This window comes from Xenopus tropicalis, chromosome 4 (genome assembly GCF_000004195.4).
Source record: "Xenopus tropicalis strain Nigerian chromosome 4, UCB_Xtro_10.0, whole genome shotgun sequence".
NCBI lineage: Eukaryota > Metazoa > Chordata > Amphibia > Anura > Pipidae > Xenopus > Xenopus tropicalis.
Window position 1 is genome coordinate 26,385,993 of NC_030680.2, and position 27,862 is coordinate 26,413,854.

The window sequence follows — 27,862 nt, forward strand, 5'->3', positions numbered from 1 at the left end:
TGTATTTCCTTTCTTTTTTTTTTCTTCTTCAAAAGTAAAGAGATTTGTGAAGCCAATGAAACTATCATGTGCCCAATGTGTGAAAAGAACTGCTCCCTCCAGCGGCTGAATGAGAGCTGTATATATGCAAAGGTAATGGCTTCCATTTTTAATTTTCAAGACTTTTTATCTGGCATGAGGTGAGAACATAGCGAAACCCTGGGAACAAATGCTTTTTGAATGAGCACCAAGAGCTTGCTCTAGAGGTTGTGCCAAGGGTCATGGTAATTAACCCCTGCATTGTTGACAAAAAAAAAATAATATATGACTTGTGTTGTGTTTTTGCATCATCAAGAAAATACATTGACCGTGTCCTGTCATTACCATCCACCATTTTGTTTGCTGTTGTCCAGTGGAACACAGTATGACATTAGCCGTAATGCGCTCATCTGGCACCCAAGTTTTAATAATTTACTAAGGAACCTGCGACCTTGGAAAGCTGCTTTGTTTCATGCCATATTTGCATACAGTGTCCTATGTAGGTCATTATATAGATAACTTGCAACCACGTTATATGGTCAGACTAAATACATATTGTAGATTACCTATGTCTACTGAATGTGTTTGACTTTAGCCTGCCTTTCCCCTGTGTATTAATTGTGCATGAGAAATGGACTTGACACTGACAGCAATAATCTTCTGTAAACCTTACTGAATCAACAAACACCCCATGGCATCTTATGTTTTGTAAGAGGAACTACTGCTTGCTAAAAGTAGTACATTTGATAAAACACACTGGGCCTGATTCACTAAAGGGCGATAAAACGTGCGCTATTTTTATTGTGCGCTAAAATTTTTACCGCGTCTTAATTTTGGCGATTTTTCGCACGATTCACTATAAGCATACTCGCGCTTTTTTACGCGCGATATTGCATGCGTTATTTAACTCGCGAAAAGACTATTTCAATGCGGTATTTGCCGGTACATGCGCTAAATTACGCGAATAATCGCCGCATATAAATGGTAGCATAGAAATAGTGTATAAAAATTGTTGCCGCATATAAATGATGTATATAAATATTAGCCACATATAAATGGTATCATATAAATAGTAGATGCTTATAAATAGTAGCCACTAGTGATGAGCAAATGTGTTCTGGTTATCTTTAGTGAAAAATTAGCAAATCTTTCGAAAGATCCACGAAACGGCAAAAATGTTGTGCTGTTGTTGCTGTGACTATTATTTTTTGACGCTTGTATACATTTTTGGATGTGCGGTGAATTTTTGCGTGGCAAATTTTTTCATGCGTTTTGCCATTGGCGGAATGTTTTGAGAAACGCATGAAAAAATCCGCCGCGAAAAAAATTCAACGCACGTCCAAAAATTCGCTGCGAACCCATGCCTGGCGAAACATTCCATCACTTGTAGCCAAATATAAATAGTCGCGCAAATGAACGCACGCCATGTTAGCCATACACGCCAATACTTGCAGAAAATTACTGTATTAAAAATGAACATTTCGCTGCAAACTGCGGCTGCGTCACTCTAGGGGAAACACATACTTGAATAAATAACACTGTAAGTCCATATTTTATTGCAAAAAATCATTTACTGTACTTTTGTATAATTTTTCGCCTGCCTGTAGTAGGTGTTAATTTTCGCATAGCCGAATGCGATATTTAGCGCGCAAAAGTTATAGTGAATCATGCGATCGTATTCTTTTCAGCGCGGAAATTAACGCAAAACGGTAAAACTAGTGCGAGAAATAACCCATGCGAAAATGGCGATTTTACTATGGTGAATCGCGCGCAAATTATTTTGCGTTTTTTAACGCGAAAAAACGTGCAATAATTTTTATCGCCCTTTAGTGAATCAGGCCCACTGTTTCTTGAGGCCATAAACTAAAAGTCTGACTTTAAGTTATTCAAATTGTGAACATTTTTTTGCGATGCTAACATTAAAGGAGAAGGAAAGGTAAAAACTAAACTTCTCAGAAAGGTCTATGTAAATACAGCCATAAGCACTTACAGAAATGCTGCACTGAGTCCTCTATCAAAAGAAACACAGGATTTCTTGTCTCCTTTTTTGTAAACACGTTCTTCGCTATCTGACATTCTCTCCTTCATTCCCGGGGCCAAAGTGCAGCTCTCTCCTCTCTCCCTTCTCCTGCTCCCCCGTCCCATAAGAATTCACTCCCTCCTCCCATCAGAATGTGTGATCTGAGCTACCAATGGCTAGAGCTGCAGCAGGAAGCTACTGAGACCAAGCTAAAATACCATACCTGAGTTTTTCTCAGGTATGGTAAAGCTTTCTGCAGTAATAAATATATTGTTCTACGTGGCACAAATGTGGCAAATCTATTGGCAGTAAAATGCCAAAATTACTTTCCCTCTCCTTCAATGGCAAAGCGCTCTGAAAACGGTAGCTGGGATGTTTTTTATATTCTAGAAAGACCAAATCAAATGGGTATAACACTGCCACGGAATGCGACAAAAGTCCTTACTCCTTTTGCTTTTCTCTCAGATCCTCATATCTTACAATGGGGTGTACATTATATTATTTATATATATATATATATATATAATACACAGGTTTCAGTGAGACTTGTGACAAAATTATGACATTACTATGTGCCAATAATTGATATCATTAATAAGAATTGTTCATAAGTATACATTTTACAGAATATTCATGGCTCTGTGTATTATAAATCACTTTTTTCTTTTTTTTTCAAAATGACAAAAGGGACTGTTTCAATGTTTGTAGATTTCATAACTCTTATCTTTCTACAGTCAGGGAGGATATTTGCAGTTGATTCAATGAGGTAGTGGGTACTTGACATTCTTCTTTCAAATAACCTAAAAGAAGAAAAATGTAACTTTATTTGCTAAATTTTAGACCACCAAATAGGGCCGGATTTACAACACAGATACATTTTGCTTAGTGCCTTATAAGGACATGCTACAGACTATTTATGGATTTAGAAAACCATAGGGATCATTTTCACATGCAAATTTAGTGTGCAAAGTGCAATAGGAGATGCAAATCGCCATTTTCCCATAATTCCATTTTCATGCACCATTTAGAGGGGGGCTACATTTTTTTTAATTTATTTCCAGTGTTCAGCATCAAACTAAGGTTAACCCAATGCTTTAGCGGCATAGCCAGTAAAACACCTGCCAAGGACAGGGCTAGTAGTTGCCAGTAAGTCTGCAATATCCTGAAGTTCAGCCCCTGGCCAGCCCTCTTAAGCCCCCAGAACTCTACCCAAAACCCACCTCAAACTTACCCTTCCTCTTTATTCTTCTCCTTCCCCAATCCTCCTCCTCGGTGTCTGTGATGTCATAGTCCTGCCCCTTTCATCATGGGTAGAAGGTGGGAGAGGGGACACATACATGCCTCCCCTGCCAGCCTTTCATGAATACAGTGCTGCTGTATGCAGGCAGCACTGTATTGATCAGGAAAATGCAGGCTTTGTGCTCCATTTTGGAGTGTACAGACCTGCTTCAGTATACCAACATGTAGAACAGGGTAAAGTACAAAGAACATGGTTGGTTGTGGCATGGTTTTTTTTGGACTTTGCACCCTGAACCTACAGTAGTAATGACCCTAGTATCGGCTAATAATGCTCTAAGGCATCTCTTAGTAGAGATGTAGCGAACCTCACAAAAAAAGTTTGCAAACCCGTTCATGAACTTCCGCCAAAAAGTGCGAACTTTTGCGAACTTTGCGAACCCCATAGACTTCAATGAGAAGGCGAACTTTAAAAACTAGAAAAGCCATTTCTGGCCAGAAAACTGATTTTAAAGTTGTTTAAAGGGTGCCACGACCTGGACAGTGGCATGCAGGAGGGGGATCAAGGGCAAAAATTTCTCTGAAAAATACGTTGTTGACACAGCGTTGCATTTTGTGCTGTAAAGGGCAGAAATCACACAACATTTCTAAACTTGTGTAATAAACTGCTTTAAAACGTCCTGCGTCTACATGCCAATCAAGTCGTGTAAAGGTTACAGCCGGTTCACACGCAAAGACAAAACGCCGCAGTAGTGGATACGGAATATATTATTGCTGGTGGAAAAACATCGCTCAGGTGATTTTATTGCAATGCAATGTCACTACTATGTGTAACATGTTTGGTGCACTACTATGAATAACAGAAAACAACACTGGACACGTTAAAGAACAGTAAGTTAAATTAAAAAAAAAAAAAATTAATAATAAAAAAAATTGATCTTTGGTTGGTGCTGGGGGTGAACTACTAGGAGCAGCACACCAGTCCCCAACACAGCTAGACTAATAGCACTGGGCTCTATAAATTACAGTAGCAAAGTAAAAAAACACAAATAAAAAAAAATGATGTGAATGTGTGGTTGGTGCTTAGTGCACTACTATGAGCAGCACACCTGTCTCCAACACACACAGATGGAGCTGCAGTACACAATGAAAAGAAGAGTAACAGTAATCAGAAAATAAAAGCAGTCCTTACAAGGACGATTGGGTTACAGCAGATGAGATCAGCAGGACAGCTGCCCACAGCAGCTACATACAGAGCAGTAGAAAGTATATTACTAGTCAGCAAAGCTACCTAAACTGTCCCTCAAACCCCTGCACAGCTCTCTCCCTATGCTAACTCATCAAGCACACACAGGCAGAATGTAAAATGGCTGCTGGGCTTTGGTTTATATATGGAAGGGAGTGGTCCGGGGGTGGTCCAGGAGGGAGAGCTGCCTGATTGGCTGCCATGTATCTGCTGGCTCTGGGGTGAGAGGTCAAAATTTGGCTCCAGCTAAGGCGAACCCAAAATTGCGAACATCGCTAAAAGTTTGCGAACTTGCGAACACCCGATTTTCGTGCGAATTAGTTCTCCGGCGAACAGTTCGCTACATCTCTATCTCTTAGTATTTAGATGAATCAAGTGATACAGCAGAGGTACAGAAGTGATCTAAACAGCAACATTATTTTGAGAATCCCTTGCCCTGAAAGCATGTGTGGGCAATAAAATACAGAAGAGATGCCAATAGAAAGTTTTATAAAGTTTCAGCACTAATCATTCTATTTGAAACACTGCTCCAACTCTGCTTTTGGTTCCGTGTCCCTCAGCCCTCATCATATTCCTGGCGCAGATTCTCACATCAATTCCAGGCTGGCTGCAAATCCATCTTTTTCAGAGCATAATCAATAAACAAATGTTGTCAACTTTTCTCCAACTTTGCTTTTTATTAGTAGAGATATATCACAAGTATTGACTGAAATCAAGAAAACGCCTCTGCAAAAAGAGATTTTTTGTTTTTTAGGTCTTTTCAGGTAACTAAGGATAAGAAATATAAATTATCCTATAGTGTAACTTTTGCTTCTTGACTTATTTGTAGCTAGGGTTGCCAAACAGCCAAGGCCGGGGCTGGTATTACAAAGTACCGGCAAAGTAACATGTAACAACTAGTCTTCAACCCCAGGCCCACCTCCTATTCACCTTCTGCCTGCCTCAAATTCCCCCTCCTAGCTCCACCAGCACCCTCCCAGGACAACAAGGAGTTCATTTATGAGCTTCATTTAAAAACACTGGGCAAATTTGCCCCTGGGCAGTTGATTTTCCTTCGGATCCGAGACTGCATTGGCTTGTTGATGCGGTCCCCCAACAGACGGCACCTATGCCAACCATTGTAATTTGATCATTTGGCTCTAGGGTCAAACAATCTAATTAGCCCACCTTTTGGTGGGTATATTGGGAGAAGATCCACTTATTTGCCGGCCTTGATTATGTCTGACTCTGCCCCCAGTTGGGGGTGAGTCCATGTCATTGGGGCAAGGTGGGTTAGAAAGGGAAGTGGGATAGGAGGTGGGATGGGGGTGGATTTGAGGTGGCCCTCAGGTGGTGGTGAAATACCAGCCAGGTAGCAACCCTTGCTTTAAACGTACTAAAATATATTTTGATTTCAGGCAGTTATCAAACCCATCAACCAAAAACTGCTTTTTAAAATTTGACATTATCTGTAATGTTGTCAGATTATTTGCCACATTTCTATAGCCTATTATACACAGCAAATATATAATTTATACTATAATTAATAGCATACTATTTTTGTGTTGAGATATTAATGCTTTAATTAAGTTCCTTCTCAACCCAGCATTTCTTCCTGCTGCAAAAAAAAACCTCATTATGCTCTTTGTTTATAATAATGACAGCTGCCCTTTAAAGAAGATATCTTGTACTTTGGATTCAGTTACTCTCCTTAGAGAAAAGGACGTTCCTTATTCTTGGTGCCGTTTCTTTGCTCAGCTCACGCCTGCTATCAGTTTGTTTAAACGATCAGCTTTTTGGCATATAGATCTTTGGGGAATTGGTAGCTGATAAAAGGCAGTAACAAGCTCTAAGCATATAATACTGAGGAACAGAGAAGTGGGTGGATAGTAAGGCTGCCCGATGGCAGATTAATGCTTCAGAAGACAAATTAGAGCACTTACAAATATCAAGCAAATTTCTGCAGGGTTATTGCTTTATTTTCAAAATAGGAAACAAATGGGAAAATTGAATTACAGACATAAATAAAGCACTTTCTAGAGACCAAGAAAAATGCAGAATTGATACATGGGCCAGATGATAAGATACCTGATTTACATAGTTACATAGTTACATATAGTTACATAGGGTTGAAAAAAGACCAGTGTCCATCAAGTTCAACCCATCCAAGTAAACCCAGCACACCTAACCCACACCTACCAATCTATACACTCACATACATAAACTATATATACAACCACTAGTACTAACTGTAGATATTAGTATCACAATAGCCTTGGATATTCTGATTGATCAAGAACTCATCCAGGCCCCTCTTAAAGGCATTAACAGAATCTGCCATTACCACATCACTAGGAAGGGCATTCCCAACCTCACTGCCCTCACCGTGAAAAACCACCTACGCTGCTTCAAATGGAAGCTCCTTTCCTCTAATCTATAGGGGTGACCTCTGGTGCGTTGATTGTTTTTATGGGAAAAAAGAACATCCCCCAACTGCCTATAATCCCCTCTAATGTACTTGTACAGAGTAATCATGTCCCCTCGCAAGCGCCTCTTTTCCAGAGAAAACAACCCCAACCTCGACAGTCTCACCTCATAGTTTAAATCTTCCATCCCCTTTACCAGTTTAGTTGCAGTCTCTGCACTCTCTCCAGCTCATTAATAACCCTTCTCTTCCCAAAGCCAGCAGGGGTTATTATAACAAGCTTAATGGCCACTTATTACTCTCCCTCTTTGGCAGTGGTTTTGGCACAAAAAAATGTAAATAGCCCTTATATCCCATCTAAATATACAGAAGGATCATCTGTAGATACAGTAGTGTAACTACAACTTGGTACACCCCAAGGGGCCTATTTTGAATCCCAGTCTGGATTTTCTTGAAGCCAATGTGTGAACCCATGCATGTGGAATCACAACTTTCCATGAATTCTTAGGGGAAACGTTGCAATGAGGTTAAAAAAAACATGGAGATTTCTGTCTAAAAATTGCACTTTGCACAATGAACTTTGTTTCTAAATTTCTAAATAACCCTTCGGATCTCCACAATGTTGATTATTATTGACTTCAACATTTTAACCCACCCCCATGAATGGCTAAAACTTCCTAATACCCGGGTGCAGTAAAGCCAACCACGCACGCACAAATATTATCATACAAAACCTCATTTTGCGTGATATTCAGTGTGTGTATGGCGGCTAGACAAGACAACCATTATCGCAAAGGCTGCGGATATCAGTCGTCTCGTTGAACGAGCAGGTTAAAAGATTTTGATCGGGTGCCGTTGAAGGAATAAAGAGGGGAATAAAGAGGGCCTAACTAAAAAGAAAAGTAATAAAAAGTTTCAATAAAATTGACTTACAGAGGAATACTTTTTTGCCTGCTAGGGTTAGTGACCCCCGTTTGAAAAATGGAAAGATTTGAAAGATGAATGCAAATTATTAAAAGAAAACCATAAAAAATAAAAAAAAGACTGCCTCTTTAAGGAGCCAACTATGGCTTATGTACTAAATACCATAACATTTTCTCTATAAATCAGAACAGGTATGGGATCCCTTATCTGGAAACCCGTTATCCAGAAAGTTCCAAATTACGGTAAGCCCGTCTCCCATAGACTCCATTATAAGCAAATAATTCTAATTTTTTTTTTTCTGTAATAATAAAACAGTACCTGTACTTGATCCCAACTAAGATATAATTACCCCTTATTGGGGGCAGAACAGCCCTATTGGGTTTATTTAATGGTTAAATGATTCCCTTTTCTCTGTAATAATAAAACAGTACCTGTACTTGATCCCAACTAAGATATAATTACCCCTTATTGGGGCAGAACAGCCCTATTGGGTTTATTTAATGGTTAAATGATTCCTTTTTCTCTGTAATAATAAAACAGTACCTGTACTTGATCCCAACTAAGATATAATTACCCCTTATTGGGGGCAGAACAGCCCTATTGGGTTTATTTAATGGTTAAATGATTCCCTTTTCTCTGTAATAATAAAACAGTACCTGTACTTGATCCCAACTAAGATATAATTACCCCTTATTGGGGGCAGAACAGCCCTATTGGGTTTATTTAATGGTAAATAATTCCCTTTTCGCTGTAATAATAAAACAGTACCTGTACTTGATCCCAACTAAGATATAATTAATCCTTATTGGGGGCAAAACAATCCTAATGGGTTTATTCAATATTGAAACGATTTTTCGTAGACTTAAGTTATGGAGATCCAAATTACAAAAAGATCCCTTATCCGGAAAACCCCAGCATTCTGGATAACAGGCCCCATACCTGTACATGAGGTCTAGGGAGCATGAATGGCATTAGTATTAAAAGGATAAGCCTTATCTCTGGTTCAATAAACTGTAGCAACCCGTAACCATTTGGATCTAGTTAGGTTAAAAGGAAAAAGATTAAAAAAATTAAAGCAAATGTCTCATGGGTTAATTAGTCTTGTTTAAGATATGTGACTAGTCCAAGGTCACAAGAAGTTGACTGAGGACTTGAGGGAATACAGAGTTACATGATGGGCTCATAAGTAGCAAATATAGAGATGGGATTACAGTTTTAGTATAATGTAATGAGTTCAATATGACCTTTAGCATGCACCCTTAGTTCACATCAATGGAAAGCCAATGAAGGTTAATTCAAGTTCTAAAAAGAAGGGTCTGAAGATGGTGGACAATCATATCTGACTGCTTTTGCGTACTGCCACTTTCCGACTAATCCTCTTTAGTCTCTCAGGCCTTGACTCTTGGCAGTTTGCAATAATACTGAGATTAATTGGTATCTTAGCAATTGGTTACTTAGCAAATCCTATATTGTCCTATTGATCAGAGTGTCACAAAAAGGTGTCCTTTAGGCAACTAGTCTCAGTTAATTAAGTGAGATATTTAAGAGATTGCTCCCATCGAGTATTGTCTGACATGCAGAAGAGTTTAGGTCATGATGCCACTGCTTTTATTGAGGAAATGTTAGGCTTCCTTTGCCCATATTATTATTAAATCCTACGTGTCTTGATGAATGAAGGCAGCTCTGTTTTCATGGGGCAAATACAGATCCCTGTGCTTTGTTATGGAGCTAAGGCAGTTCTGTTATATACAGGGCAGGACACTTTGGCACCATCTACATAGTAAATGTCTCTTTAGATTTTAGAAATAAAAGTTTATACTCTATGTTTTTCCTTCGCTTTTATATCAACTGATAATATGACTTATATGAGTGGACAGTATTTGCATTTATACAAGAGTAGGTGCTTGGAAAAGACTAACTAAAAATGCATTATTTTATATAAGATAGTTTTTTTGGGGAGTTGTTAAAAAGTTCTTTTATCTGTATGTGCAGTGTATTTGCAAATAAAGCCAGCAATGCATTGCAGCAGGTCCAAACTGAGATTGAGATCAAGCCCTGGCATTTCACATACACAGGCCCAGTACTGTCTGTCTTTGGCATTTTACAGCAGCCACCTTGGCATTTGTCAGAAGCCACAGCTTGCCAGTCTGGGAATGCATTGTACGAAATCTGATTTTATCAACAAACTTCAACGATCACCAAATAGAAAAAATGACTGGAAACAGAGACTCAGTGAGGAATAATGAACACAACTTCGATAAACAAATGGCAATAATGGAAATCAGTGGCCAATAAAGCTAATGCCATATATTTTCCTTCTTTCCTTCCTTAATATAAGAGGATAACAAACTAGAAGTGTGCAATAGCCTGGCTTAAAATTCACCCTGGTTATGTCTTCCATAGCAACCAATCAAACAACAGCTTTAATCACTGTAAATCACAATAAACCATGCCAGAGCATTGGGCATGTAGAACAAAGGTGTACAGAGACCACTTTAAAAACAAATACCTTATAATAATTAAATCATTGTTTTATCAATCTTATTCTAATAAATTGCTATGTAAGGGACTCTATATGGTCCTTTTGGACAGCTTTTCAGTAGGGCGTAGTGTCCCTTGAAGTCAGTGTGACCTTGTTTAAAGTACCGTTGTTCCTCTTGTTCTCCAATAATCCTTCACTTTTTCCAAAACCCTTATCTTTTTGTCGGTTATATGTGATAATTCTCTGCCAAAACAACCTTATATTAGGCTCAGGAAGAGAGAAACACAAAATATCCAAACCATTTTCATTTAATATCCCAGCATTAACAGGGTTAACACTTTTTTGGACACCCTGACCAACTCTGAAGGTCACACAGCATGCTCTCAGTGAGACTGAACTAGCCCTCACTCTAAGGTTCCAACCACAGGGTGCAAGGATTCCCAAGTAATCTCCAAGGCATTCTTCATTACTCTTAAGTTTGCCAGATCATCTAAAAATCAGGGAGATTTCTAGATTATCCAGCTAGCATCTTCTCATTCACATTCAATAATTTTGCATTCAGTGCAGGCCCATTAGCTGGATATTCTAGATGTCTCCCTGATTTTTAGATGGCTACAGGCTTGAGTTCTTCTGCTAAATACACCAAAAAGAACAGACCATCTGCTCTCCTCAATGGAGCTTCAGACTTCTTTTTGCTCTAGCCTTCACTCTCTTTTACTACTAAACATAGGATCTAATCTACTACATAACTAGCCATTGTCTACTGGTGCCGCTCTTCCCCAACTTCTACTAGCATCTTCACTTACTCCCTGGCTCCTTCTTTCCTTCTTCCCTTCCCCCAGGCTTCACAACCATCCGCCCTCCTTCATGTAGAATCAAATTATGAGATTCAGCTACTTCAGCTCTAATGAATCTCCCATGGGATTTTGTTATGTGAGTTTGCTGAATAAGCATTTTGTAGGTACGCCTATGCATATTGAGAATAAACTGCATGTCTGTGCATACATAATAGCAATGGCTGAACTTGGGTCGTCTTTGGCTTCCTTAAATAAAATGTCAGTGTTATAACCAGAAATGTACAATTTTGTTGCACATTTCTCTTTAACTGTAAACAGTGAATTCATTTATATATGTTTATGTTTAGTTTTCAAGCAGATAGTTGTAGGTATTGGTCCAGATATGTACAGGTAAGGGATTCCTTATCCAGAAACCCATTATCCAGAAAGCTCCGAATTACAGAAAGCCTGTTTCCCATCGATTCCATTTTTTTTTTGTAACTTATAGTTTTATTGAGAAAAAAACAATTTTTTGAGGGGTACAGAAAGGAAAAGGGGAAAGGGGTTAGGCACGTCAGTTCACTTTCAGTCCAATACAGGGCACAACAGTATTTTGAAATGTTAGTAACATGGTATACTTTGGTTATTCTATCTTGTTACTTGGATATAGTCCCGTTCTGATTTACAGTGATAGCATAACATCAAGGGGGGAGAGAAAGGGAAAAGAACAGGGGAAGGAAGAACATTTTAAACAAAGTAAAAAAGAAAATAAAAGTAGGGAAAAAAGCGGACCATTATTCAACATTGAGTTATAGTTTAGTAAAGTAAAGCTGGTTTTGTGTTGTTGTTATCGGTTTTGCTCGGTTCATTGTAGTAGTGTCATTGAGTAACTCTCTGGTGGGGCTCCCTTTTCAAGTGGGCTGAGTGTTATTGTTTTCCACAGTTTGAAAGTAGTCCCAACTGTCCCAGATTTTTTTGTGTCTTTGTAGTGTATTGGATATTCGTGCTGTCATTTCCTCAAATTTTCTATTATTGTCCACCCTGGATATGACTTCTTGGACAGTGGGGACTACTGTGGACTTCCATTTAGCGGTGATTGCTAGTCTGGCTGCAGTGGCTATTTGGTTGACCAGTTTTTGGTTCGGATTAGTAGTCTTTGGGAGGGGGAGTCCCAATAGGAGATGGGGTAGTTCTATGGCTGTTGATGTTTTTAGGACTGTTTGTATTAAATTGCCCACTTCCAACCAGAAGTTAGAAATTTTGGGGCATGCCCATAGTACATGGTGTAAAGTACCAATTTGATGGCAGTCTCTCCAGCACATGGAGCTGCTGTTGGGATAAATTTTGGAGATTCTGTTTGGGGTAAGGTACCATTTCATTAGCGCCTTATATGCGCTTTCTTTCTGCTGGGTGCAGACTACCATTTTGCTAATGTTCTCCCAAATAGCCCCCCATTTAGACCTGGGAAGTTCCATCCCTATAACCGATTCCCAATAATGCATATAAGCATGTTTTGGAAAGGGGTCTTCGGGTAGGGTGCACATTAAGTAATAAAGTTGCGAAATGAGGCCCCTTTGAGGGTGTTTTCCCCCTAGTATTTTCTCGTATGGAGTGAGATTGAACCGGGGTTGTTGTCCCAGTAGTCTCTTAATATAATGGTTAATTTGGAGATATTCCAATTTTTTGTCTATACTCCATTTGCATTTTCTGAGAAGTTCTCCATAAGTATACAGTTTATGGTTTAGAGGGTTTACAAAATCTATTGCTCTTGTTAGAGCATGTGTTGCCCAGTTTGTTTGGAAGGGTCTCTGTTGGCCTGGTAAAAACTCAGGGTTCGCTAAGAGTGGGGTTAGGGGGGAGGGATATTTACATATTTGGTACTTCCTGTTGCAGTGTTTCCATATATCTAGGGTGAACCCTATAGATTTTGGTGCTGGGTATGGTGCCTGAACCTTAAAATTATGTAGTAGTAACAGATTGCTGATGTGGTAGGGTTGAGTCCAATACGCTTCTAATTCGGCCCATTTAGTGGGGGCGTTGGGTTGTAGCCATGCTAAAGTTTGGCGCAGGTGGGTCGCCTCATAGTATTTCTTAACATTCGGGACTGCTAGGCCTCCCTGGTTCCGTATAGCTAGTAAAACGGATTGAGGTATTCTGCTTCTGGTTGTGTTCCAGATATACTTGATTATCTGTTTTTGGATGTACCCTAGTGTTGAGTTGGAGATATGGACCGGTGTGGTTTCAAAGAGATATAGCAGTTTGGGGAGTAACGTCATCTTGACTGCGGCTATGCGCCCAAACCAGGAGGTGGAGTATTTTTTCCATTCTTGCATGTCTGATACAATTTGTTTTATCAGAGGGGTGTAGTTTGCGTGGTATAATTGGTGGTAATGTGGTGTTAATTTTATCCCTAGATATTTGATGTGTGCTTTTTGCCATTTGTATTGGAAGTTAGCTTGCAGGGCTTTCTTAGTTTTCTCTTCTAGGTGGAACATGAGTGCTTCAGATTTTGTCCAGTTTATTTTGTATCCCGTAAGGGTGCCGTATTCTGTTAAGGTTTTATGTAGGTTTGGTAGGGATACAAAGGGATTGCTAAGCGTCAATAACACATCATCTGCAAAAAGTGAGATCTTGTATGTTTCCTTACCCACCGTGATACCTGTGATATCTGGATGACCTCTTATCCTGGCTGCTAGGGGTTCTATGCTAAGGGCATATAGTAGGGGAGATAGCGGGCATCCCTGCCTTGTGCCATTGTTGATGTGAATTGGTGTCCCTGTGCTCCCATTCATTTTCAGATAAGCTGAGGGGGTTGTATATAGCAGATTGATTGCTTGGAGGAAGGGGCCTCTAAACCCGAAATGCTGAAGTAGCTGTGTCATGTAGGTCCAATCTAATCTATCGAACGCTTTCTCTGCGTCAAGACTTAGCACTACGGATGGAATAGTTTGGGATTGTATAGTATCTATTAAATCTATTGTTTTCCTGGTGTTATCCCCCGCCTGTCTGCCTGTGATGAAGCCCACTTGATCAGAGTTGACTAAGTGGGGTAGTATGGGGGCCAGTCGGTTTGCTAACAATTTAGTGAAGATCTTTAGGTCATTATTAAGGAGTGCTATGGGCCTGTAGTTATTGCAGTGTGTGGGGTCTTTGCCCTCTTTTGGTATTACCGTTATATAGGAAGATAGCATGGTGTCTGGAATTTTTTCTGTGCCCTGGAGAAAGTTATTAAATAGGTCTGTTAGAGTTGGGGTAAGGAGATCCTTAAAGGTTTTGTAATAGGTGTTGGAGAACCCGTCTGGGCTGGGGGATTTATGAGATGGGAGGAATTTCAGGACCTGGAGTACTTCTTCGGTAGTAACTTCTTTGTTGAGGTGGGCTAATTGTTCCTTTGTTAATGTAGGTAAGTTACAGTTTTCTAGGAATTGAGTAAGCTGTGTTAGTTTAGTTGTGTTTGTTTGAGGAGATATTGGGAACAGATTGTACAGTGAGGTGTAATAGGTATGGAATGCTTGGGCTATTTGGAGCGGATTATGTAGAGATTCTCCAGTGTTAGTTTTTATGGTTAAAATTTGCGATTGCCTAGTACGGTTTCGCAGCTGGTTTGCCAAGAGGGTGTGGGCTTTATTTCCCATTTGGTAGTATTTCCTTTTGGCCCAGATAAGTGTTTTTTCTGCGTTGTTTATAGCTAATTGCTTTAAGGAGGAGCGGAGCTCCTGGATTTTTTGTGCTGTCTTGGGGTTTGGGTGGTGTTGGTGTGAGTTTTCTAGACTGTGGAGTTTGGATTCCAGGTCCTGTAATTCCCGCCTCTTATTTTGTTTTGTTGCTGAGGTGAGTGAAATAATATGCCCCCTAATTACTGCTTTAGGAGCCTCCCAGATAAGGGATTTAGAGTCTATAGATCCGTTATTATGTGCAAAATAGTCTTTAATGAGTTTCCCTATGTTTTCCTTGTTGTTTTGGTCATTTAAAATAGTTTCGTTTAGCCTCCAGTGCATCTGCTTCTGTATTGAGGGAGGGAGAGAGATATTGAGGAGTATGGGTGCGTGATCTGACCAGGAGATCGCTTGAATAGAGGTAGTTATTGGGAATTTAAGACAATTTTGGGAAATAAAGAAGTAATCTAGCCTCATTGAGGTCTTGTGTGGGGAGGAATAGAAGGTGTATCTTCTTTCCCTGGGATGGTTTATGCGCCATGAGTCAAAGAGTGCATGGGCTCTAATCAAGGCCCTAAATTGTTTCGATTTTTGGGGGGCTTGTGAGGATCTAGAGGGTGGGGATTCCCTGTCCAAGATTTCAGAGTATACTACGTTAAAGTCTCCCCCAATTATTGTTATGGGCGAGGGGTGCTTGGAAACTAGAGATAAAATCTTACGCAGTGTATGTATTTGTTTAACATTTGGTATATACACATTGAGTAATGTAATTGGGGTACCAATGTAGGAGCCTTGTAGCATTATATAATGTCCGTTTGGGTCAGTTATTTGTTTAGTGATAGATAGCGGGCAGTCTTTGTGAATTAGGATACTGACCCCTGCTTTTTTGCGGGGGCCAGAGGCTTGGAAGGACTGAGTGTAGTGGCGGGAGAAAAATTTAACAGTTTCTGTATTCTTAAAATGCGTTTCCTGTATGAAGGCTATGTCTGCCCTGAATCTTGTAATCTCTTTGATTGTTAGGGTTCTCTTTCTAGGGCTGTTCAGGCCCTTTACATTCATAGATATTATGCGTATCATTTGGATTCAGGGTTGTAATATGTGCTATTGTAAGGCTCATACATTGGTACTGTTATACCTAATATTGCGTTTAGTAGTTGTTTCCTCTCAGATAGGTCGTCCTGTGGAGGGAGGGTAGATCTGGAATGTCCTTTCCTTGTCATGTCTCTGTCGGCTTGGGTTTCTACTTTCTCCTCTCGTAGTAGGGCGGGTCTTGATGTCATCAAAACATGGTTGGAAGGTTTTTTGATCCTTAGAAAATTGTGTGTTGGGTTACTTAGTTGCTGTGTGGGGGGTTGGAAGTTGCGGCTTGGTCCTAATTGGTTAGTGGTTTGTCCCTTTACCGTTCTTGGTGGGGTAGGATCTTTTATGCTGAGGATCTCTCTCCTTTGTAAGGATGTTGCTTCTGGTCCGGGTTTGGTTTGCGGGGTCGTCTTGGTTTGTAGAATTTGTAGTGAGCTTTTCTGAGTCTCTGTATTCTGTAGGTTTTGCCAACCAATTGTCCATGTGTGTGTGGGTAGTCGCGAGACGTATCGCTTTTGTTGTCCAGAAGAAAAAAAAAGTGTCCAAAAATAACTGTGAACTTGGGAAACTTTAACCTGTACAGTCATTAATGTTACCTGAGATTTGGTAACCGGAGACACTATAGGTATTTTAGCACTTGATACCAGTGTCTGGTGGAGCGTCACGGCTGGCAAGACTAGGCCGTAAACATTGGTAGCCTCTTCCGCTTGGGAGGCATATTAAGTATGCTTAATGGGGCAATCATTAGTACTGTGCAGATTTTCATGTAGGGGAGTCGGCTTGAGTTGGGGTTGCAGGCGGAGTTCGGGTCCGACGAGGGCCTACCGTTTCCCACTCTGGGATCAGTTTTGGGGCTTGGGCTTTTGGATTATCTTTGGTCCCCTGTATGGGTGGTAAGCCCAGGGTGCTGAGGAATCTGTTGCCCTTTGATGGGTCGGAGAGGGTGTGTTGTTGCCCTTTGATGGAGACTATCAGTTTAAAAGGGAAGCCCCATCTGTATGGGACACTATGTGTCCGCAGGTGCTGTGTTATGGGCTTGAGCTCTCTCCTTTTTGCCAGTGTGATAGGGGAGATATCATTGTAGATCTGCAGTTTTGCCCCTTGAAATTCAATAGAGGATAAGTTTCTAGTTTCCGTTAATACCTTCTCTTTGCTCTCGAAGTAGTGACAACAGACTATAATGTCTCTGGGGTTTTGCTGATTTGACCTTTGGGGGCCAAGTGATCTGTGTGCCCTATCGAACCTCCATGCTTCTGCTGGGAGCTCAGGGCATAATTTGGAAAATAGCGATCTAAGATATTGGCATATATCTTTTGGTTGAATGCTCTCGGGGGCCCCCCTAATCCTAAGGTTCTGCCTGCGGCTCCTATTCTCCAGATCCTCACAATGTGCTTTGAGGCTGGATAATTCCTCCAGGAGGGTTAACTGGTCCTCTTCCATAGTATTCTGTCTGATTATCAGATTGTCAGAGATGGTTTCTAGCTTATCCACCCTTTGGCCTAGTGAGCCCAAGTCTGCCTTTAATTCCTGTACTGCGTCTTTAACAGCTCCCGTTATGGCTGCTGTGAGGGAGTTATGTAACGCTGTTAGTTGTTGTGTTAATATTTCAGCAGTTACCGGAATAGAGGCTTGTGTGTCGGCTGTTGCCGCCGCCTGAGGTAAAGAGTCCGAGTGGATATCTGGGCTGAGTGGCCTGGCGGGTGAACTGGTTTCTGAGGTCTGGTCTGGGCCCTCGTCGCCATCTTGTGTCCTGCGCAGCTTATCTGATGCTTTGGATTTATGGAGGAACGGTGACATTGTTCCTGCCGGTTCGTGGATCCGTTTTTTCCCCATGTGTTCCCGTTGTTGTGTGGGGGGGTCCCCCGTTTAATATCGTACTTTTGAGTGCTGGTTTCGGGGGATTCTTTGGCCTCTTGCTGCGGAGCTCAGGCGAGAGACGTCTTTACCCAGTCATGGCGCGCATGCGCTCTCCATCGATTCCATTTTAATCAAATAATTTAGAATTTTAAAACTTATTTCCTTTTTCTCTGTAGAAATAAAACAGTACCTTGTAATTGATCCCAACTAAGATATAATTAATCCTTATTGGAGGCAGAACAGTCCTACTGGGTTTAATTAATGTTTTATTGATTTTTTGTAGACTTAAGGTATGGAGATCCAAATTACGGAAAGACCCCTAAATCCGGAAAATCCTTGGTCCCAAGCATTCTGGATAAGGGGTCCTATACCTGTACATGCAAATTACTTTCCAGCAGATGTATTACTTTTTCCCTATGGTCCCTATTTGTTATATTGCATAACCTATGTATGCATATGCTGTTATTATTATATATTGTGAGTGGGAGCTACCATATTGTGTGTTTATATATAAGCATTCTCCGTCACCTAAAAGGGATAATGCAAACTACTTGTAACAACTAAATGGGAAAGTGCTGCAGAGGTCTATGAAGAATGCCTCCTCTGAGATATGGCAACTCCCATGTTGGGGTATTGGGGGGTCTATATTAGGGCCTGGCAGGTTTAATATGTTTTTCTCATAACATAACTATTTGAAACTAAATAGGAGGAATACATGATTAAGCATTTAGTCTAATTACAAGGAGTCTCCCACATATCTGTGTAATATCATAATTGTGTTAGTATGCAATACAGCAATTGATCATTATGGTTCTTTCCTGTTTAAAGAATGCCATGGCCTCCTTCCCACTTGTTGCTCATGTGAGTTTAAAGAGTGGCTCTTACCTGCAGTAAGTGGTTCTGACTCCTGTGATTGCATTCCAAAATCTGCCCAGCCAACAGCTTGCTTGGGCGACTGTCATCCCCCACTGCCCCAGGTTATGCCTTCAGCCAGTGACCTCATATGCAAGCAATGGCAATTAAAAACCAGACCAACCAATTAATATAATTAAAGACTTTTGAACATCCAGTTAGACAAAAACACTTTCTGGTGACTGGCTTGGATAAAACCTACACAAACAGGCCCTTATGTGTCTGTATAGTTGGCTGATATATATTAAAGACATGAGACAGAAACTTAGAATAAAATAATGAACATGGGAATTCTGAAGAGCCCTTTACATCAAGGATGTATCTAGCTGCCTATGGGGCTAAAACTGTGGCCGTTCGGATCATCCCAAATATTGAGTATGCCCATTGACCACCGGTGCAGTTTACCCATTCATTCTGTGTGTATGGCCCCGACTGGCAATCTGTGGATTATGGCAAATGCCAGAGGAGCTGCTGTAAAATGCCATAGGCAGTCACTATTTAGTTGTGCCTCTGTGTACTCAGGCCCTAATCTGTGGATAGGCCACAAAGGGGGGTTTGAGCTGCATGGAGAGGGGTGTGACTGGAGGGGGGGCGAGTGCCGGGGAAGGCCTAGGGGCAAAATATCTTCAAATCTGGCCCTGTGTGTGCTTGAAATGCCAAGGCACATTTGAATCCCAGTCGAAACCTGGTGGCATTATACACAGTCCCCTTTAACTAGCGTCCTGCTACTAACCTGTGCAAGTTGCTTCCAATGCAACTTGGGAACGATTTAGGCTAATGCCAGACGAGGCATAGGGCAGATATTTTCAGCAAGCGGAAAAGCGCTTGCTAAAAATACCGCCCTACGCCTCCTACATGTGCCTGCACCCGAATGAAAGGGGCCCCGTAATAAGCGAGGCACGTGTGAGGGCACGGGGCCATGATAAGGTTAGGAAAGGGCCTGGGGAAAAGTGTTTGGTGCGAGGCATTATGGGGGATGTAGTCCGTAAGGTGATTGGAGGAGAGATTGAAGGAGCAAACGGGTAGGAGCGCGGACGAGAGCAGCCATTTTGTTTGCAGCAGCTCCCACCCTCCCTCCCTTAGCTTTGGGAGAAAGAAAAGGGGGTCATAGGGTGCAGGGGAACAAGAGGGACATAGTTGCAGCCGGGGGGGGGCAGAACTAAGAGGAGCCGGGCGGAGACTTTGAAAGTCTCGTGTTTTTATGCGTATTTCGGCTACATGTGCCAGCACCCAAGCGTATTCCATTCATTCGGGTGCAGGCACATGTAGGAGGCGTAGGGCGGTATTTTCAGCAAGTGCTTTTCCGCTTGCTGAAAATATCCGCCCTACGCCTTGTCTGGCATTAGCCTTACCAAACAGATACTAATTTGCATCCATATTGGTGTATTATGTGCATCAGCAATTAAGGTGGCATTCTGGGAAAAATGTAGGTAAACTGCATGGAGATTTACATGCAAAAATTCACTTGTGTTGCATTAGTAAATTTGCACAAGAGTTAAGCAGTATGGTAGCTCCTATTAAATCAGTATAAATGATGTGCAAATATAAATGTTCCTTAACCACACATCTCTCTCTCTATCTCTTAAACTTGAAAAATAAGCATTTAATATAAACAGCTATATTTTTTGTAGACATGATGCTTACCATATGATCCTTATTGTACTTTCCAGGTGACGCATCTGTTTGACAATGGGGGCACGGTATTTTTTGCGATATTTATGGCCATATGGGGTAAGTCTTTTTATTCTTTTTCTTTTGGAATGATCCGTTTCTCAGGAGGAAAGCTGTTGCTGCAAGAGAGTTTCGTTTATCTGCCTAGAAACGACTTTGCTTTCTATTCTTTATCTCACAGGCATTGAGTTTCTCTATGCTGCAATAATAATACTGCCAGATTTCTAGATATGAGATTCAGTTCAGTTTAACTCTATCCTGCTAAAGGAGGGCCCAGGTAATGTCACACACAGTGGTTTCTCCATTGGCCCCACCTACTGCCTTGATTAAAGAGCTTGTTCACCTTTAAAGTATGATGTATAAAGTGACAGTTTGAGACAATTTATAGTTGGTCTTCATTTTTTATTATTTGTGTTTTTTTAATTGTTTAGCTTCTTGTTTAACTCTCTATTTTGAAATTTCAGCAGCTGGTTGCTAGGGTCTAAAATACTCTAGAGACCAGGCAGTGAATTCAATAAGGGACTAATACGAATATTAATAGGAGAGGGACTGACTAGAAAGATGTACAGGTATGGGACCTGTTATCCAGAATGCTCGGAACCTGAATAAGGGATTTGGATCTCCATAAGTTGTCAGCTAAAAATAATTTAAATACTGAATAAACCTAATAGGGCTGTTCTGCCCCCAATAAGGATTAATTATATCTTAGTTGGGATCAAGTACAGGTACTGTTTTATTATTACAGAGAAAAGGAAATCATTTAACCATGAAACCAGTGGACCTGGGCTCCTGTGATGTTATGAACGGAGAGAGGCCTACCACTAATGTAAAAAAGACAGAGGGCTTGCCAAAAGGTATCACACAAGGTTTCAAGGTGGCATGTCTGGTACAGGTATGGGACCTGTTATCCAGAATGCTTGGGACCTGGGGGTTTCCGTATAAGGGGTCTTTCTGTAATTCAGATCCCCTACCTTAAGTCTGCAAATAAACCTATTAAACAGTAATTAAACCCAATAGGATTGTTTTGGCTCCAACAAGGATTAATACTATCTTAGTTGGGATCAAGTACAGGTACTGTTTTATTATTACAGAGAAAATGGAATCATTTAACCATTAAATAAACCCAATAGGGCTGTTCTGCCCCCAATAAGGGGTAATTATATCTTAGTTGGGATCAAGTACAGGTACTGTTTTATTATTACAGAGAAAAGGGAATCATTTAACCATTAAATAAACCCAATAGGGCTGTTCTGCCCCAATAAGGGGTAATTATATCTTAGTTGGGATCAAGTACAGGTACTGTTTTATTATTACAGAGAAAAGGGAATCATTTAACCATTAAATAAACCCAATAGGACTGTTCTGCCCCAATAAGGGGTAATTATATCTTAGTTGGGATCAAGTACAGGTACTGTTTTATTATTACAGAGAAGAGGGAATCATTTAACCATTAAATAAACCCAATAGGGCTGTTCTGCCCCCAATAAGGGGTAATTATATCTTAGTTGGGATCAAGTACAGGTACTGTTTTATTATTACAGAGAAAAGGGAATCATTTAACCATTAAATAAACCCAATAGGACTGTTCTGCCCCAATAAGGGGTAATTATATCTTAGTTGGGATCAAGTACAGGTACTGTTTTATTATTACAGAGAAAAGGGAATCATTTAACCATTAAATAAACCCAATAGGACTGTTCTGCCCCCAATAAGGGGTAATTATATCTTAGTTGGGATCAAGGTACTGTTTTATTATTACAGAGAAAAAGGAATCATTATTAAAAATTAGAATTATTTGCTTAAATGCAGTCTATGGGAGATGGCCTTTCCGTAATTTGGAACTTTCTGGATAAGGGGTTTCCAAATAATAAAAATTAACTTATATAACTTTCTATAACATACTAAAAGTTAACCTAAAGGTGAACAAACTCCTTAGGTGTAAAGCAATCATGTGGGGCAGATTTTAGTCCAAAACACTCAACTGTGTATTTTTTCCAAATCCACCCTCTGCACACCATGACAGGCAGCTAGAACCACTTTGAGTATAAATGTGGCAGTAGTTGGCCAAATCAATGGTTTACCTCTGTGTGACATTTACCTTAGGGTTTTAATGGTTTAAACCTAGGGAAAAAAAATCACATTAACAAATGCCAATTAATATTTGTTACCTTGCATGATATTACATTTACTGCATTGTTTTTACCTGTTAATGTATTGTTACAATGTGGAGCACTGTGTATTAAGCCAATAAAAATTCAGATTCATACATACAAATACAATATGGCATGGTATGGTGTAAGCAACAAAAAGCAAATGGCACTCAGGGCTGCAAACAAGGTCAAAGACCCTTTTAAAAGTTTATTGCGGAGGTGCAACGTTTCGCAATAAACTTTTAAAAGGGTCTTTGCCTTGTTTGCAGCCCTGAGTGCCATTTGCTTTTTGTTGCTAAAGTGTTTTTGGAGTGTGCACCGGGCATATAATTTTGGAGTGCTAGGGTGTGCGGATAGGTCTCTGTGGTATGGTATGGTGTAAGTACAGTAGTAACACGAGAAAAAAAGGGCATATATATGCCTTAAGGTGGGGCCGAGCAGGTTTTAGGTTCGGATGAGTAGGGGAGGGTGGAGCACAGCTCAAGGCCTAAAGGTGGTCATACATGTTAATATGTGCTTGTTTGGAGAGGTTCTCATGATAAGCCCACCAAAGGTGAGCAATATCTGGATAATTCCCAGGCCAAACAATTATATTAGAACAACGGGCATTGGAGCTGTCGGACCGAGGCCCTCAGCAATGAGTCTATGTGGTCCCCAATCCGACGGGAAAGTCAAACCTGTCAGATCTACACCTGCCTGATTTCAATCAGTGAGGTCCTTCAGAGGACCCCATACACGAGCAGATAATCTTCCGAATCGCTCTAAAGGTCTCAACTTGGCATCTTAATTTTGCACGGGAATGGCTACCTTAATTCAAAGTCCATAGCTAAAAGATCCTTACTATGGTTCAGGTACACCGCTAATATTACTGCATGGAATGGACTCATTCACATGTGGGGAAATATCAAGTGAAAGATGCTTATTGCTTAATATTGCAGCAGTAAATGTAAGAGGTATGCAGGAGGTGTGCGGTCCCAGAGATTTTGTCAGGAAAAAATGAAATGCTTGAAAATGACTGGGATTTATATAATGCAATCTTAGACTCTCTCTTAAAAAACTTTTGAAACAATGAAGAAAGATAAACTCTTATGAACAGGGTCCAAATAGGGGGTGTTGTGCCCAACGGGCATGGCCCCAACACCCCCCTAGAGTGTTGGGGGGGGGTTGGGGCCAAATCTATGGAACTGCTTAATTTCTGCAGGAAAGGCTTCTTGCTGGAAGAAATTTTGCATATACTTTATACTGAAGAAGTTTTGAACAGGTAGTGGATCATTTACCAAAGACAGACACTGCTGATACAGGGAAGAGATGTTTTAACTGTAGAAAATAAACAGAAGTATTGGATTTCCCGCATAGTCACTAAACAGATCAAACGCTGAAAATAAGTCGGTAAATCTGAACTTTTGTTTAGGGTGTAGGGTTGCAGGGAAGACTGACAAAGGCAGTGGGGACAATACTGGGAGTATTGAGTTATTAAGGTTGGCAGGAAGCTAAAGAGATGGAAATAGAAGAGCATTTATAGGTCAAAACATTTTAATTGCTGGTGTATCAATCAATCCAAAAGGCAACGTTTACCATCGACAGTATGTCTGGCCACATGGCTGTTCTTTGGGATATAGTAGGTGCTCAAGTCTTTTACATAAATAATGGGCTGGCAAAGCCTGTTAAAAATCAATCATCGTCTTCTAAAGACAGTCCTGTCTGTGGCTAAAAATTGTTGGGGTTATTTACTTTGATTACATACACCAGGGCTAGCCTATTGTAGCACAACTGTATGGGGCATAAGCAGTGCGTCCAAGGCAGAGACCCCTAATTCTCACCCCAGTGATCATCACAGTGGTCAATCGACCCCTTAATAACATAATAAAAACTGATAAAACTAATCATTTGTGAGTAAAGTGATAGGAACCTTAGATTTTAGCTCCATTAGGACAAGGACTAATGTGATAGATGTATAATCTCTGCATGGTCTGCAAAATATTTTAACTCTAAAAAAGAAATGTCTTTAGAATATTGGGTAAAACAGGCTATACACTTCCAGATTTGCTTGTTTGGGGAGGCTGACAACTTATTGGCCTGATCTGACCACCCAGGGCAAAGCTAAATAGGGCTGATCCAATCTTTGTACCTGGAGCTGAGTTTAGTGAGAAAAAGCTATCTCATCATTTAACGTGAGCATTTATTGAGGAGATTCAGTTTAAAATGCAATTCAATTGATATAAACTTATCTCACTGTTTATCAAGTGAAAACTCTATTAAAGTCTATGAGAAAACACTGAAACTGAATTAGGCTTTTTTTCTCATCAAATTGATTTTTGTCCATAAACTTCAGGTGATAAACCACGCGATAACTTTTTCTCACTGAAATGAATCTTGTCCTGTGTGACCTACTAGGCTCACTGGCAGAAGACCGCATCAACATGCCGGTGTGGTCCTCCTCAGATGATATTTTAAAAGCTGCCCGATTAGTATCTGGATGATTTCTCATCAAGGTATCAGTCAGGGAGCCCATCTGTGGGCTCTATACACAGGCCAATAGGTTGCCAACTTGGTCTGGACTTACAGAGTCTGCAACTTTATCGGTCCTTGCTTGGCACCTTTAGTCTCATGTCATCTACAACTTACCTCACAAGTATAACTGATCATGAAATGTGACAAATAATCTTTCAAAATATTCATAAATATCTACACCTATTAAACTCTCTGCAGGGCAGTGTCAATAATGAAGAATTAATTTGCTTTGTCTGTCCATGTTTTAAAGGCTAGTAAAGAGTTAATCTCAAGCTGCAGGCATACCTTCAGTTGTCTCAATAGTGCCCTTAAGTCTCCCCATATTTCACCTGTTCAGAAGATCAGAAGCCAAACAGGAAGAAAAAACGCTGAGCTGTGTAAAGAAAGTTCCCATAATGCCTCGCTCCTGCACAGACACGGAGACCAAGTGAACATGCTCAGTTAGTTAGACTATGAGTCAGCTTCCTGCTGATTGGCTCAGATACACATTCCTAGGGGGGGGTGAGTTCTTTGCATTCTTGAGGGAGGGGGGAGCAGGAGAGAGCAGAAAGCAGAAAGCTGTGTGTCTCTGGCAGAGGAAAACAGACAAAACTAATCTTTTGATAGAAAACTCAGTGCAGCGTTTCTGTGAGTGCTTATGGCTGTATTTACATAGACCTTTCTCATAAAGCTTACTTAGTTTTTACCTTTCCTTCTCCTTTAAGGGAAGATGTTATGTCTTGTCTGGGTCAGATTATGATTCCATATGATTGTAACATGTAATAAATATGTGAACCTGAAACCAATGCTATTATTAGAGCATTTCACTATGATATATACAGTGATATCTATGGGCAGGAATTGTAATTTCTTATTGACACATATAAATAGGCACTTGCTCATTCAAGATGTTATTTAGTACTTTACATACACATTATAAAATAATTACGCGATGCATTTAGATAGAATTTTCAGAGACCATACATTGACAGATATGGAGTGCTACCTACACTCAATACACTGGGTCCCTTGTGGCCTACCAGCTAAACCAGCAGAAATGTTTGAGTCAACTCTATACTCCCCCAGTCTCTCAGTCACTTGCACCCTCTGTTTTTTAAAGTGGCAGACAGTCCCCACCCCAGACCCCCCTGGGAATTCTTTTTACAGGCAGGTAGCCTTCCTGCTTTGAGCCCTTCTTTCTAAAGGAAATATAGCTTTAATACATGAGCTGGACCATTTGAATGGAGTGTTTGGCCCATCCCTTTTTCACTTTGGGGTTCTCCAAACATATTTATAACTCGTTGTCTTTTACTGTAAATTGATGTAAGGTTTCTAAATACCAAGAAAGGATCATTAGCTCGCTGACAATGAGTTAGATCCTGTGGGAAGGATCAAAGAGGAAGATGCTCAGAGAAAACAATCACCTTTAATACAACAATTAATTATTTGTCAGCATGGATGTTTACTGGATTGAGAAACACCAGGCATTTGGCCAAATTCTGACAACATTGTGCAGTGACCCCCCCCCCCTCACCTATCCTCTCATCCTTCCTGCCTTCTGCCATTTAAGGTGGCCATACACGGGCCCATGTAGGGGCAGTAACGAGGGGCCTGCCCGACCGATATCTGGCCTGGAATTGGGCAGATATCGATCGGGCAGGTTAAAAGATTTTGTTGGATCGGGGATCACATTGGCTCATTGATGCAGTCCCCGAACTGACTGCGCCCATTGCCGCCATTATAATTTCATATAATTTTGTATAATCTCACAATACAACACATCCCTACACACCAAACCATTGTATTTTTAAAAGATAAAGTACCAGATTCAGTTTGATGAGAAAAGCTTATCTCCTAATTTAATTCCAAATTTTCCCATAGAGCCATAGGAAGTCTATGGAAAAGAACTGGACCCCTGGATTGAATCTTGCTTATAAGTTTTCATGTGATAAACCAGAAAAAGACATTTTCTCATGGAATTGAATCTGGCCCAGTAAGCCATATTCATTTCCATAAGAAAATATTATTTTCAGTTTATGATGCAAAATCTTATGGGCGTGACTCTATTAGAGGCAGGACGGGATTTGAGAATAGGGCTACCGAGGCCGCCCCTTTCGACAGATATTAGAAGTCACATCGGAGCCCCTTACTATATAAACAATACCTAGCCTAATATTCTCTTATAGAGATCACAGAACTCCAATTTAAATTTTGTAGTGACTAATAATATCTTTATAATTAACAATACATAGGCATTTGAAAAATCCTAGATCAACTTTGGGAACACCCCCGAAAAAAATGTTAATAAGTATCATTGTGGTTCATTAGTATCACTGTGGTTCATTATATGAGTTGCCACCAAGGCAGTAATACAGTTGTTACACCTAACTAAATGCACAAACACACACATATATGGAACATTTAGTAAAGCAATAGCAAGAAATTAAATAAATCTGTATATTTTTATAAATAGATTTTTTGTTAACACATGTTTCTGGGCACAGGATTTCTTTATAAACAACATAATCATCAATATATGCTTTGCTAATGGTTTATTGGTCACATTGAAAACGTTTTGCTACCTTATTTATGGTGTGTAAGTGCAAAAGCCCTTAGGCAGACACCCTAGCAACTTGTGCCCATTGGCACTACCTATATTACATGTCTGAATGTTGTGCAAACTAGGGGGAAACCAATGGTATGTTCAAGTTCTTCCCCAGCCCACCCCTTATGAATACAGTGGTACCAAATGCAGGAAGCACTGTATTCAGAGAAAAGGCACAAAAATCCTGGAGCTCTGTGCTTGTTTTTTACCATTAGTAAATAATTTAATATGCAAAAAAACATATTGGCAATACAGCAATATTGGCATCAGAATCTCTGGATAATATTGAATATTGAATCAGCAGAGGAAGCAATATGGCAAATCAACAATAAATA

General features: G+C 40.3%; 1 protein-coding gene across 2 annotated transcripts in view; it reads left to right on the forward strand.

The window, feature by feature from the left end:
• The window catches only part of ano3 (anoctamin 3), a 192,385-nt gene that overhangs the window by 123,839 nt on the left and 40,684 nt on the right, over positions 1-27,862 (forward strand). For both annotated transcript variants that reach the window (XM_031900580.1, XM_031900579.1), the window contains 2 exons: positions 36-132; positions 20,282-20,342. In XM_031900580.1, coding sequence (XP_031756440.1) covers positions 36-132; positions 20,282-20,342 — 158 coding nt within the window. The remainder of the gene's footprint in view (positions 1-35; positions 133-20,281; positions 20,343-27,862) is intronic.